Below are 14,344 nucleotides of genomic sequence, written 5' to 3'. Positions count from 1 at the left end.
CAACCTAATGCTGTAAACATAACCATTGCTTACACTTGGGCTTCTTCCTGGAAATAGAATTTAAACTTCCTAAAGGCCACGAATGCCCAGGCGCTGAGGAGCTGGGTGTCACCTCCATGCCCCGTGCTCCGGGCCAGGCAATACCCGCTCCTTAGCTCCATCTCAGCCCCTGACCTCCTGCTCTTCGCCTTCTGGGGGAGAACTCCAGCTGCAGGGGCCAGCAACGGTGCAAGCTTCCCGACACACTCCTCCAGCAAGAAATAATCCGTGTGCCATGCAAACTTTTACACACAAGTGGGCCAGCTATGGAAATAAATCAAAAATCAATTTGAAAGTGTCTGTGAAACTCCCTCTCTGCCCATCGTACAGAAGCAGCAGTGGGCAGAGGCAGAACACTCACCGCCACTGGACTCGGGGAGCTGAAAGACTTGACCTAAATTGCAACGTCTTCTCTTCTCATCCAATTAGCCAAATGCTGGTCCAGGCTTTAACCAGAAACGAGGTCAAGAAGGAACGGACAATTCCACGTCACCAGAAACCTGCCTCCCAAGCGGTCTGTATCTGGAACGTCCCGTGGCGAGGGTTCGTGTGTGGATCCGTGAGGAGCCCGCCCAAGGCCAGACGAGGCGCCCGCCCCGCAAGGCTGGGCCGGGCAGCTCAGACAGCAGCGGGAGGGCAGCCCAGGAGCCCAGCCCCAGCCACCGCAGGAGCCGCGTCCAGAGCGGGAAAACAAAGCGGACACCCTACCAGCCAACTCAGGCGCTCTGGATGGAGGGCTGACAGCCCCCGGTTCGGAGCAGCACAGCCCCGGGAGGGGCCTCAGCAATCCTGTGTTCGGGAGGGGACGGGCAGCGGTCCATGGGGGACTAACAGCAGCCTCTTCAAACAACAAACCCAGACAAAAACCCACAGACACACACCAAAACCCCCAGTCACACCCCTCAGCATTCCCTCTCAGGAGACGAGAGGGCTGAGGAGTCTCACAGGAGCAACCAGAGTGAAACGAGAAGGCCGCAATTAGCAAGCGACCATCACTAAGCAAGACTTGCTGGACTGCTCCTGGTTGATTCTGGCTGCCCCAAACCGCACCGCAGTTCGGGATTCCGATGTAAAATACCACAGAGTTCTCACGTTCGCACATACGTGCTTTTTCAAATAGAAACTGCCCGAAGCTCCCAACGAGTACTTGTGGAGTCAACACCACCGCGCTCGAGCCGTGCCTGGTGCCCGCGCTCAGCAGCGAGGGGTGCAGGCTGGGGACACCCCTTCCCAGCCCCAAAATGAACAGCGAGGCAGCTGGAGAGCAGACGGGCCAGAGGGCCAGAACCCACGGCCAGCGGCACAACAGCAAACTCTCCAAGATCACCAGTCCCCAGACGCTGCCCTGCCGAACCGAGCCCAGCTCCTAAAGCAGGCGGCAGACCCGGCCTACCAGGAGCATTCGGTGTCCGTAGACAAGAGCATGGGCGTGTTAAAGCCAACACAACCAGCTACTGAGCTTAGGCAAGTTATTTTAGTTCCCTCACTGCCAAGAAAACACATTTGTCTCCAACACCTGGACGTCCCATTAAAACCCCAGACCCTGGGGGGTGAAGGGTCCGAGCCGACGCTGGGAGCTGGTCCTGCGCCCTTGGCACATCTCCCTTCCCCCCGTGGGCCGGCAAAGGGCTCAGCGAGCGCAGGGACCTCATCCGAGCTAAAAACCATTCTAGAAAGAAAAAAGCCCGCCCAGCACGGTTTAACGAGCGCGTTTGCCAAGCAGCCTCACACGCTCCTGCGGCAGCAGCGAGGCGGGTGGAGGGGCAGAGCAGACACATCGCACAGCACACATCTGGCAGCAGCTGGAACGGCTCCCAGACCAGCGCTGGGCTGGCAACCACCCCCAGCACCGCAGACCAGGCACCTGCAGGGAGGAAAGCGAGAAACGCGCGCTCCCGACAGCGCGCGGTACGCACATCGCCGCCCAGCTGCACGGAGCAGCTCGGGGGTGGTCAACCCGCGCCCAGGACACCACGCTCCTCAACCGGCACCGCTTGCTGCAGTCAGGGTTGAACACAGACCACTGCTCACCCCCCGACACACGTTCTCGGGCCGCGTTTCAACGCGAGGCGCCCGCTGGGAGCCAAAGCCACGGCGGCTGTTCGGACCCCGAGCAGCAGAACCTGGGTGCTCGTGACATGAGGAGTCGACGAGCTCATGGTGCGGACGGCCTGGAACGATCAGCCTGCTCCGCGCTCTCGGTTTGCAGAGCACAGAAGAAACCCTTGTGCTCACTCTGTCCTGTGAGGACTGGGACCCGCTGGGCGGCACACAGCTCCTGAGGAGCCGTCAGGTCAAAGACAGACGGCAGGGCTCAGCACGTGAAACACGGAAACGTTCCGGGGCTCTGCCCGCGCCGTGCCGCTCGGCTTCCACGTTAACCCACCTTGCAGCCCAAAGCCGGAAGGCCAAGCGCAAAGATGCGGGTGTTCTTCACTTGCGCTGCCTTTCCAAAACAGAGGCTTATTTAGTGGAAGAAAAACCATCCGAGTTCAGACACGAACAAAAGTCTTCCTGACTGAGAACAAATCCGTTATTGGAACAGGACTGCTGCGAGGAGACAACTCTTTGCCGTTTTCTGAGCTCTGGTGTTCAACCTTCAAACAAGAGCTGGGATTTGCATGTTCCGATGGAATCGGCTGCGAGGAGGTGAGGGGACAGACCCTGGCGACCTGCAGCTGCCTCCTAAACACTTCAAACGTGAGATGGGGCTTTTAACGTATTAACACACACCATGGCTTGAGAGCGGAGATCACCCAGCTCAGCGCTGAAACCTCCAAACCTCCCCATTCTAGGGGCAGAGGGTCATGCACACAACCCACACCAAAACAGTTTTTTCCCTGGCTGCTGAAAGACAATTTAAGTGGCATTACGGCAGTGCCACGAAACAAACGCCGGCTGTGCCAGGGCAGCAGGGCTGGGATCTACGCCTGGCCGGGGAGAGCTGATCAGCCCCGGCCGGTCCAGCCACAGGCGCGCTTGGGAGCGGGCAAAGATCCGCCCTCCTTCCCACCACCAAGTGCAGAAGCAGCTATTTGCTGACCACCACATTACATAAAGACAAAGCAAACCTCCAGCGCAGTATTTCCAGCTGCACACCGACACCGAATAAGACCGCAGGTAATTTTAAAGGGGGAAGGGAAGCAGATCGGCGCAGCCCCTGCTCTGCGGGTTCTCCTGCCCACGACTTGCTGAGCTCTGTTTAGGCTGCACACGTGTATTGGGGCAGAGCATAGACCAAGCTCAGGGAAAGCTTCCGAACAGCTAAACTGCAAGCCTAAGAGATCATGTTTATCACTGCATCTCGTAATAGGTTTAAGAACAAATTCAAACTTCCCCACATAAAAAAGTGGGGAAGAAAGCATTCTCCCCAGCAGAATGCAATGACTTGTCAGAAGAACGGGGACATCTGTATGAGGTGATCTGAGCAGCTGTGAGCCCAGAAGCCGGTAACACAGCAGTGCGCTCAGACCCCAGCGGAGCGGTGCGGTTATCGGAAGGAAAGACAGCGTCGCCCATCTGCAAAGCCTCTGCAAACAGCTTCACCACAACAGCCAGCCACCGGCAGCGGGATGCAAGGGTTTTGTGCTCTTGAGAATAAAGCCGGAATCTGCCCCAACGGGAGAAGTTGGGCGGCTCCGTTGCTGCCCAGGCTGCAGCGCTGCGGTGACATGAGGAGCGCGTCCTGGCTGACGTGACCACGCGTCACATCGGTCGGGCCTGGAGCGAACACAAATGCATTTAAGCAAGGAGCCCTTCGGACGTTTTGTGTGGAACTGCTGCAGAACCACATACAATCGCAATATTGTCCGTACGTGAGGCGGGTTTGCGCCCGCGGCACAGCATCAGACACCTCCCAACCCTGCTGCTACTCACATACATATACTTCAGTCATTTAAAATATTATCTCTCGGATTTAAACAAAACTCACCCAAGTCCATAACCTAGCTGGGTGAATAGTTCCATGACGCGTCCTGAAGCTGCAGAGTCTGCAGGTACAGATTGGTTTGAACCAGGCAAATAAACCCATGCTAATTTGAGAGCCCGAGGAAGTTTATCATGCGTATTTATAGGCACACCATAGACACCTGCAGAAGAGTCAATGCTTATCTATTACAACACGAAACTACATTTCAGTATCTAAAAGATACTCAGCTCCAAAACGACTGTCCACGCTGGCCGTCCCCACACCCACGCTCTCCCGCATGCACGAGACAGCAGGTTCCAGAGTCTGCCCCGCACCTTCCCAAGGGCCCGGCTGAGAGGACCAGCCGGTGTCCCCCCCGCTCCGGAGGTGACGGGACACGCTCCCCCTCACCAGGAGCTTTCCCCAGTCACCACAGTCCTCTGTGGACAGTAAAGAACCACCTTGGGATCGTGTTGGCTGCTTCTTCAGGAGCCAGGAAAACCTTTTGTTCACACAGAAACGCGGGAAACTGTTCTAGTGGCCTGAAGTTGGACTAAGCACTGAAATCCCCGTCCACATGGGGCCACAGCAGAGCTTCCACACCCCAGCACCCTGGGAGCTGCTCAGGACTCAGAACCCGAGGGCTTTGCGGGTATTGGGTGACGCGCACAGGGTCCCCCGCAGCCCCAGCGTCCTGCCAGAGCACGTTCCGCAGCTCGCAGCCCCTCCCGAACGGGCACCGACACCCACCGCTGCGGCGCTGCAGCCCTCTCCTGCTTTCCAAGCACAGCCTTACTGCCACGGCTGGCAAGCGCTGCGCTTAGTCCTCCACATTTTCCTCTGGACTCACCTCCGCAACAGTAACACTGCTCCACTTTGTAAAGCGCTGCTCTGTAGCATCTACAGAACATAAGCAATTGGGATGACTATCCAGTTTTTCACATTTATGTGAAAATCTACTTGGTAACAATGAAAAGTATTTTCAATATGTCCTGCTGAAGCTGCCTGGTTCAGGACATGAGCTCAGACCAGAGCTGTGCGAGTCCCCCCGGCTGGTTACAGCACCAGGGAGCTCAGACCAGAGCTGTGCGAGTCCCCCCGGCTGGTTACAGCACCAGGGAACTCAGACCAGAGCTGTGCGAGTCCCCCCGGCTGGTTACAGCACCAGGGAACTCAGACCAGAGCTGTGCGAGTCCCCCCAGCTGGTTACAGCACCAGGGAACTCAGACCAGAGCTGTGCGAGTCCCCCCAGCTGGTTACAGCACCAGGGAACTCAGACCAGAGCTGTGCGAGTCCCCCCGGCTGGTTACAGCACCAGGGAGCTCAGACCAGAGCTGTGCGAGTCCCCCCGGCTGGTTACAGCACCAGGGAACTCAGACCAGAGCTGTGCGAGTCCCCCCGGCTGGTTACAGCAAAGACACAGGGAAAATGAGACCAAATGTCTTGGCTCTTCTTGGCCCCCTGTTTTTACTCCTCCAAACAGTTTAAGCTGACCCCATCAGCACAAAACCTGACCATCATGAGGAGAAAGAAAACACACACACCCCCAGAAACATCAAGCATCCCCTTCTGGTGCATTTTAACATGCACTGTAGGGAACAGATGCACACACAGGACTGATCCAAGGTGCCACAGGATGATCTTCATCCGGCATTGGTGTATTTGGGTGATAACACCCACCTCTCACATCTTTGTAATTGTAGTTTTACCTCTGACCGGGAGGGCGCCCAGGCTGCCGGCTCTAACACGTCTGCAGGTGCCGCAGGTCCCGCTCCGGAGCAGCCGCTGGAGAAGGCAACGGGATCCCAACGGGTGAAGCCAGAGGAGCAGCTTCCAGCCCAGAGCACACCCCGAGCACCCCGTGCTGGGACCTGGGGAGGCCAAACCGCCAGTCCTGGGGCAGTTCTGGGCCCCTCACGCCAAGAAAGGCCTTGAGGTGCTGGAGCGAGTGGAGAGAAGGGAACGGAGCTGGTGAGGGGCTGGAGCACAAGTGTGATGGAGCGGCTGAGGGACCTGGGGGTTCAGCTGGAGAACAGGAGCTGAGGGGAGACCTTCTGATCTCTGAACTGCCTGAAAGGAGCTTGGAGCCAGGGGGGTCGGGCTCTGCTCCCCAGGAACAAGCACCAGGAGCAGAGGAAACGGCCTCAAGTTGCCCAGGGGAGGTTGAGGTTGGATCTGGGAACAATTTCTTCCCCAAAGGGCTGTGGGGCATTGAACAGGCTGCCCAGGGCAGTGCTGGAGTCACCAGCCCTGGAGGGCTGGACAGACGGACAGGAGGTTCTCAGGACATGGGGCAGGGACAGGGCGGGTTATGGTTGGACTCCATGAGCTCGAGGGGCTTTTCCAACCAAAACGATTCTGTGATTCTGTGACCTCAAAGCAAAGCCCCACAGCAGCCACAGCACCGAGACTGACTCCTCCTCACAGGGTGATTTTATCAGTCCCTGCTCCTCGCTAAGGCAAATAGCACTTGGTGCACAACAACGCAGATGCTAAGGCATGGGGTATAAGCACAAAGTACTTGAATTTCCCCCTTCTTGTAGAAAAAGTTTGCACGATACACAGAATCCAACTACATTTTAGTAAAAGATGGTTCATTTCTGTAGGACGCCAGACGATGCGCTGGTTACTACCCAATGGTTTGCTTCGTTTTAACCACCTTCTGCAGATGCTGCAAAGACCACATCCAGGAAACAAAACCAGCTTTTGTTCTCAAATCTTCTCCCTTGGAAAAGCACCACTCAGAAACCACTGAAGAGCCGACGGCACACCTGCACTTCTCAGCTGCCCAAAGGAGACCACAACTTCTGCAGAAGAGCCACTGCAATGCTTTTGCAGCTTTAGAGACCAGCTCGCTCAAGGAAGTTTGCGTGACACCTCTAAATCCTTCTGTGCTAAAATAAGAGACTCCGAAGAAAAGTATATCTAAGCTCTCTAATAAAATTAATATCTAAACTGCATTTCTTTCAAATAAGAACGGAAAAAGCAAAGCAGATCCTTTAGAGAATCACGGACTGGCTGGGGTTGAAGGGAGCTCTGGGACCACCCAGTCTTTAGCAGCTGGGTCCCCAGAGCAGACGGCGCAGGAAGGCGTGCAGGCGGGTTCGAGTGTCTCCAGAGGAGCACTGGATGTTTCTGCGGGCATAGGGAACGAGGTGAAGAGTCGCCCAAGGCTCCAGGTGGCTGCGAGAGGCTCCGCGGGCAGGGCGCGAGGCCGCACAGCGCTGGGCACTCCCGGCGGTGCCGCTGCTGCCGCAGCCCCGCTCGCACACCCGAGTGCGCCCTGCTCTGCCGGGAAAACACCCCACGTGCTGCCGGGCGCACCGGCGCTCTGGGACACACGGACTGCAGCACCCTCGAAGCAGCCACAGAACCACAGAGTGTCCTGAGCTGCAGGGACCCACAGATCATGGAGTCCAACGTCTGTCCCTGCACAGGACACCCCACAGGTCACCCCGTGTGTCTGAGGACGGTGTCCAGTCTCTTGTTGAACACTGTCAGGTTGGGCCGTGACCCCTCCCTGGGAGCCTGTTCAGTGTCCAGCACCTCTGGGGAAGAACCTTTTCCTCGTGTCCCACTGACCCCCCTGGCACATCTCCTGCCGTTCCCTGGGCTCTGTCCCCTCCAGTGTCTCTGAAAAAGGGTTAGAATCACAGAATCACTTTGGTTGGAAAAGACCCTCGAGATCATGGAGTCCATCCACAACCCAGCCCTGTCACTCCCCATGTCCTGAGAACCTCCTGTCCATCTGTCCAGCCCTCCAGGGCTGGTGACTCCAGCACTGCCCTGGGCAGCCTGTTCAATGCCCCACAGCCCTTTGGGGAAGAAATTGTTCCCACATCCAACCTCAACCTTAGCAAACTCAAGCTGTAACACTACTGATAAACAAAGCCCACAGGGCCCAGCTTTGCAGCGTCAGCCCCAGGGCGGCTGCCAGCCCCGGCTGCTGAGCCCCGCGCAGGGTGAGCAGGACACGGCCCCACACAGGAGGCACCTGCACATGCAATAACCCACCCGGATTTTGACGCCTTTAAGAGGTTTAAGCTGCTCCCAGGAACACAGGCTCTGGCTTGGAAATCAGGTTTTTTAAATGGCAGGCAAATAATTGGATTACTGGCATTAGAAGGGCAGATTCTGTGGTCTGCCGGTTTGCTTCTGCAGCTATAGCAGACTATTCCCCTACCTCATTCTTCCAAAATTCTATTTCCATATTAAACACAGTTTTTAAAGCCTCTACTTCCTTCTTACAGATTACCAAGATGAGTTTACAGCAACTTTCAGTTCACTAGAAGTTTTAGTATCCAGAAGAGTGGATACCAAAGGTACCACCAGCACTGGGCCAGAGCAGCAGTTGCTCTCCACATGGGAGCTCTGACACTAAACCCTGAAAAACAACAAAAATGAAAAGATGCAAGAAAAATGCATCCAAGTGCTGCGGTCGATAGGAGACACGTATGGGTAAGCAGTGAAGGAAACTGCAGTTCTCTGTCAACGCGTGACAAATCCGTGCCAAGGTTCAGTCGATCACTGTGCTCCCCCGGCGCCACCTCGCTCAGTACCGCGCTGAAAAGGGACAAGCCCGTTCCCAGGCGCAGGAGGCACCTGCCGTGCTCCAAATCACCCCCAGATTTCCTCCGATGGAGCGCCGGGCCCCCTGAAGGGCTGGTGAAGCAAACCCGCCTCAGACGCCGCCTGTACTCTGTACCAGTTACACCAAACACGGCTCCCCCAGCCCGTACACCACAGGGCTGCAGCTGGCGCTTGGAACAGCACAGCAGTAACAAACAGCAGCATCGCCTACCAGGCTGATCGGCCCCACAGCTCCACGTTTTACAGAACCTTCTCAATCCGTGCGGATTTTTGCAGCAGCCTTGGAAGCCACAGATTTTCGAGTCTGTAGCTACAGGGGAGCAGATGGACTCGGGTACTCATGGACAGGTGGACAGCTCCTACAGTTTGGATCCCTCCAGCCACGCTCCTCCTCGGACAGCCAGCAGGGACAGCCCCGACACCTCAGCCGCCCCCCAGCAAACTGCGCCCCCCGAGCGGCACAGTCCCCACAACGACACCTTGCAGAGCACACCATGTGTTTACCAAACAAATACGCTTCCTACTTGATTTTGCCTTTTGACCTCACGACATCGTCCTCTGTTTGACACAGCAGACGGGCAGGCGAACACCCGATCAGACGGCATGTTCCGCGCTGCCGGCTTCAGGGACGGCCCGTCTTTTCCTTTTAATGCTTCAGCTGACGCAAGTGACGCAAAAAACCCCGACAGCACGAGAGAAGCAGAGTTCACACTGCGAGAGCTGCGCAGGAACTCCCAGCACCGCAGCAGGGCCCACCCTTGGACACCAGCCCCCTGGAGATGCCCGGCACCGCACGGTCGGGTCTCCGCCTGCTCTCACACGGGTCCCAGCCTCCCGCCAGTGCCACCCAGCCCACAGGACAGCCCCGCGGCGTAAAAAGCCGCGTTCTGTGTCCCTGGATGGCCCGGCCAGGGAGCATTTACAGGGCCCGGCCCCAGCGCCTCAGCACTCGGAGGCTGCACAGAGGAAAAGGGTTTTCTCAGGTCACACACGGGGACTTCCCATGGAAAACAAACACCAAATTTCTTCAAACTTGGCACATGAGCTTTCCTCCAGGCAAACAAAGCACAGAGACAGCCTGTTTGTGGCTCCTGTCCAGCAACGGGACTTCTTGCCTGGGTCTGAGCAGGACCCACCGCAGCACAGCAGCCCGTTCTCCATGGCCCGGCAGAGCAGGGGCTGCCACACGAGACATTCTGCTGGGCTCCGGCCCCTCACCAGCCTGGAAAGCTGCACCACAAGGACTGTGTTAAACAAGCAAGAGGAAGAGCAACAACTGCGAGACCTGAGCAGTGAAACACCGCACAGAACTTCTCTGTGGCACAACCAAAGTCCCATTGCCACATGCAATGTGACACCGTCCCCTTCAGCCACAGCCACTGTATCAGTTTTAGGATGGTTTGGGTTGGAAGGCCCTTCCCAGCTCCCCCAGTGCCACCAGCAGGGACATCTGCACCAGCTCAGGTTGCTCAGAGCCCCGTCCAGCCTGGCCTGGGGTGTCTCAGGGATGGTTCAGCCACCACCTCTCTGCCCAACCTGGGCCAGGCTCTCACCACCCTCAGGACAAACAATTTCTGCATCATGTCCGGCCTGAATCTCCCTCCTTTAGTTTAAACCATCACCCCTCGTCCTGTCACAACAGGTCCTGCTCAGAAGTCTCTCCCCATCTTTCTTCTTGGCCCCTTTTAGGTCTAAAAAGGTTGCAGTAAGGTCTCCCTGGAGCCGATACTATAATGATAGCGCTTACCCAAATAGACCAAAGCAAGTACCACTGAATATTTGTTCTCCTCTGCCTGCAGCAGCTTGACAGGCATCAGCTGCAGTTGTCGGTCACTGGGACGCCAAGCAGGCCCCGCACGGCCCGGCCGCCCCCACCCCGAGCTCGCGGCAAGGTCCCCGGATCACAAACGGAGCCCGGAGCGGGTTCAGGGCGCAGCGCGGGCGCAGGGCAGCCTGCCGCAGCCGTGCAGCGCGAGGGACGGACGGGCAGCCCTGCGGACCCGCACGACGCTGCCAGCTGGCCTGGGGGCCCTGAGAGCAGAGTTCACCAGCACAGATGTGACCTGCGTGTTCCAGTCCTCAGCTGAAGAGACAAAGCACCTCTTTCCTTTAGACACACTGCCCGTCGGTGTGTGTCTGCAGTCGGTGTGTGTCTGTCCCACCACTGGATCTAAAGAGTGCGCTCCAGGCTCCAGACATACACAGTGTAGTTATTAATATCTTTAACTTGTGTACTATTTTCTTCAGCTTGTGCACTGTATAGTATCAGCTTCCTAATGAAGTTTTTACTTTAGCCGCAGGGACACCCAGCCACTGTCCCAAGAAAAGTCACAAGTTAACAGCCAACTGCAGCTGCAAATTGACTGAATGAGCCAGGAAACAAGAAGAAGGTTGTTTATCAACAGTGACTTCCTCCCCGGCGGCGCTGCCCGCCCAGGGCACCCTTTCCTTCCTTCACAGCGCAGCTGTGCTCCGGTGAACGGTCCCGCACACCCAAACGGAGCGCAGCTCGCGTCCCCCCGAACCCGCTCCCCCACACCCCCGGACCCCCGGGCAGGAAGGCCAGGCTCCCGCTGCTCTCCACCCTGGTCCAGCTCAGCCCCAACCGCTGCAACGGATGAAGCTGCTTTAAGTGGAAACGCCTCCGTGCTCTCCCTGCCCCACATTCCCACCTCCTCCCTCGTACCAGAGGACACCCAGCCCAGTTAGGAAGACTAAATGGGGTGAAGCCAGATCAGCACCATCAGGATGATGGTTTTTTGCTGGTTTAGCTCCCTGCACTACCCAATGGCACCAGCGGTGAGGTGACCGAGCAAGGAGGCAAAGGGGGGACACAGTCACCACTGAAACATTAGCTGTGACCACCCTGTGCTGCTGTTCAGGACCAACAGCCAGGGGCCGTCGAAGCCCAGCACCCCAAGCCCTGCCCTGCAGCCCCACGCCGCGCTGGGACCACCGGGGCTCAGCCCACGGCCAGCTCGGAGCTCCAAGGGCAAACGCAACAGGGCGCAGAGATGCAGCACTCGGCCGCAGGTCAAACGGAAGCTTCCCTCCAGTTCCATGGCACCTTCCAGGAGCAGCAGAACAGGGCACCCGAGAGCTGCCACGTTTCTCACCACAGTTTCATAACGCACCCTGCAAACTCCAGCCCCCAGCAGCTGGGAAGCCAAGAGGAGCACACATGCTAGGACAAGAATCAAAAGACATTATTTCAAACCAAAAATGCAGGGAAACTTTTTGAAGGCTGGAGCTGGAGTTTAACCAGAATATTTTCGCATTCCCGCTGAATACAGAAATATTTGCCAAAACTGAGGTTTTGGCAAGCGTTTACTCGCCTTTTCCCAGTTTATCTGCCTCTGCCACGAATGCAGGTATGCAACCCAGGGCAACACGCAACCTTCAGCTGTGATAGTTTTCAGTGCAGCTTCTCTAAATACATGTTTTAGCCTTTAAGTGGCTCCTGGAAGAGATCAGCACTCATACCCTGCACTGGATATCCTTCCTCTCTTCTTTCCAAACAAATTGTTTCAAAAAAGACACACAAAAACACACACAAAGAAATCCAAGCGTCCACCTGTAGGGTGGCACCTTCTATTCCTAAAGCAGCTAACTGCACCATAGCTCAAGAAAGAACGGCGGCTGTTTCGATGCCTTTCAAGCTGTAAATACGAGGCCCAAGTAAGTTCCTATTTATGAAAATAGTGCTTGCAAGTCTCAGCTGCAGATGCCTATTTACATTTGCTTCCCAGCCAGCCGTTTCAAGTCTTGTTTTAACAGATACGTCTTTCAGAATGCGGATGGCGGAACCTGAACTCCTCCCCCTCTCCACCAGGCCGATGAGAACCTGCACTGGAAATGCGGCGATCTGGGCAGCGCGTGCTGCGCTCCCGCAGCTCCACGCTCGTCCAGCTCCCGCACGCTGCCCTGGGGCGGCTTCCTCTCTCGCACGTCCCACCAGCCAGCTTCCCTTTATCCAGCGCGCCTGCCCCACACGGAAACTGCAGTTAAGTCCGTCTGCCAGGTAAATTAGAAGATAAAAAGTCTCCTATCGGGGTTTGCAACTCACTGCCTGACCCGATGCAGCCCAGCAGGTCCCACTGCAACAAGTTCTGCTGCGTGAAAGACACTGATAGACTAAGAACACTAAAAACAAAATAAACCCCTTGTGCACGCGGCTTGTTTGCTAAAATCACTTACATCCTCATCAGCTCATTAACCACGGCATTTTGTAAATACGAAGAGATAACCCCTCCCCCACCAACATTTCCGTATAAACGTGCGCCTGAAACATCAAGCAACCGGCGAGCAGGCCAGCGCCTGAGGAGCGCCCGGGGCGGCACGGCCCGGCCAGCACCCCGGGCTGCCCCGCACGCAGCCGGAGCCCAGGCCGCCCCGGCCGCCCCCGCCGCCACAGGGGCTCTCGGCAGGGCCGGGCAGTGGCCGCCCCCGCAGGACGAGCCGGCCGGCCCGGAGCGGCGGCCCGCAGGCCCTCACCCCCCGCGGCCGCAGGCCCCACGTACCGTCCGGGCGGCCTCTGCCCAGGTCCTGCCCTTCTTCCTGCGGCCCTTCTCCCTCATGTCGGACGCGGCGGGGCGCAGCTGACTCCGGGGTACCCTGGGAGCGCCTCCCGGCCGGGCGGGGAGCGGCGGGAGCGGGCGGGAGCCGGGGAGCGGCCCTAAGCGCGGGCGGCCCGGAGCGCCACGGCCCCAGCACCCACCGCCGCTGCCATATTGGGACCCACTGTAAAGGGCCTCGGTCATGTGACCCCGCCCGCGTGACTCCACCTACTGTACGGGGCAGTCGGGGGGCGGGGCCGAGCGAGGAGCCCCGCCCTTCCCCTGCCTGCGCATGCGCGCTACCCGCCCCGCGGTGGCTGCCAAAGGGCGCGGCCGCCGCCTGCTGTGGTCCCGCCCCTCCCCGCTGTGACCCCGCCCCTCCTCGCCTTGGCCCCGCCCATCCTCGCCTTGGCCCCGCCCATCCCCGATGTGGCTCTGCCCTCCCCGCTCTGCGGAGGTGGCGGCGGCTGGTGCTCCGTGTCCCCAGGGCCACCCCGCGGAACAGCAGCCGCTCCGGCCACAGCGGCCCCGCCACCGCCCGCCAGCAGCGGCCTCCGGCTCCGCCAGCCGCGCTCGCTGCCTGTGCCCGCGCTCGCCGTGGGGCCACCGGCCCCTCCCGTGTCACCACCGCCACCCACCGCCCTGCCCCGCCAGCGGCAGCCACGGCCCCCAGCTCACCCACAGCCCCTCATGGCTCCGCCACCAGGCAGGCCAAAGGACCCGAGCATGAGGACAGCTAAAAAGTTAATATGAGACTAATTAAAGAGATTAAATGTCTAGCAGTAATTAACTTCCAATTGTACAGCAAAATCTATCCCGGAATGGAGAAATCAGCCATGGGCAGTTGATTATCTAGTGATCATTGCCAAACGTGGGCATGCTTAACCCAGGGTGACCTTTGCTCATCGTAGCATGGTTTTAATCCAAAGCCACCCGTCGCTGTTGGGGCCACCGGTCGCTGTTGGGGGCCACCGGTCACTGCTGGGGCCACCGGTCGCTGTTGGGGCCACCAGTGGCTGTTGGGGGCCATCGGTCGCTGTTGGGGCCACCAGTCGCTGTTGGGGCCACCAGTGGCTGTTGGGGGCCACCGGTTGCTGTTGGGGCCACCAGTCGCTGTTGGGGCCACCGGTCGCTGTTGGGGGCCACCAGTCACTGTTGGGGGCCACCAGTCGCTGTTGGGGCCACCGGTTGCTGTAGGGGGCCACCGGTCGCTGTTGGGGGCCACCGGTCACTGTTGGGGCCACCAGTTGCT

The 14,344-nt window shown here is 58.2% G+C and overlaps 1 protein-coding gene across 1 annotated transcript in view; it reads right to left on the bottom strand.

Annotated features, from left to right (window-relative positions):
• The window catches only part of ASXL2 (ASXL transcriptional regulator 2), a 101,334-nt gene extending 88,025 nt beyond the window's left edge, over positions 1-13,309 (bottom strand). The window contains exon 1 of the mRNA XM_065055405.1: positions 13,057-13,309. Coding sequence (XP_064911477.1) covers positions 13,057-13,296 — 240 coding nt within the window. The 5' untranslated portion in view covers positions 13,297-13,309. The remainder of the gene's footprint in view (positions 1-13,056) is intronic.
• Positions 13,310-14,344: the final 1,035 nt, after the last annotated feature.

Source organism: Columba livia, chromosome 3, assembly GCF_036013475.1.
Source record: "Columba livia isolate bColLiv1 breed racing homer chromosome 3, bColLiv1.pat.W.v2, whole genome shotgun sequence".
Lineage (NCBI taxonomy): Eukaryota > Metazoa > Chordata > Aves > Columbiformes > Columbidae > Columba > Columba livia.
The sequence above is the reverse complement of the archived record's forward strand: the minus strand, read 5'-3'. Positions and strand labels throughout refer to the sequence as shown.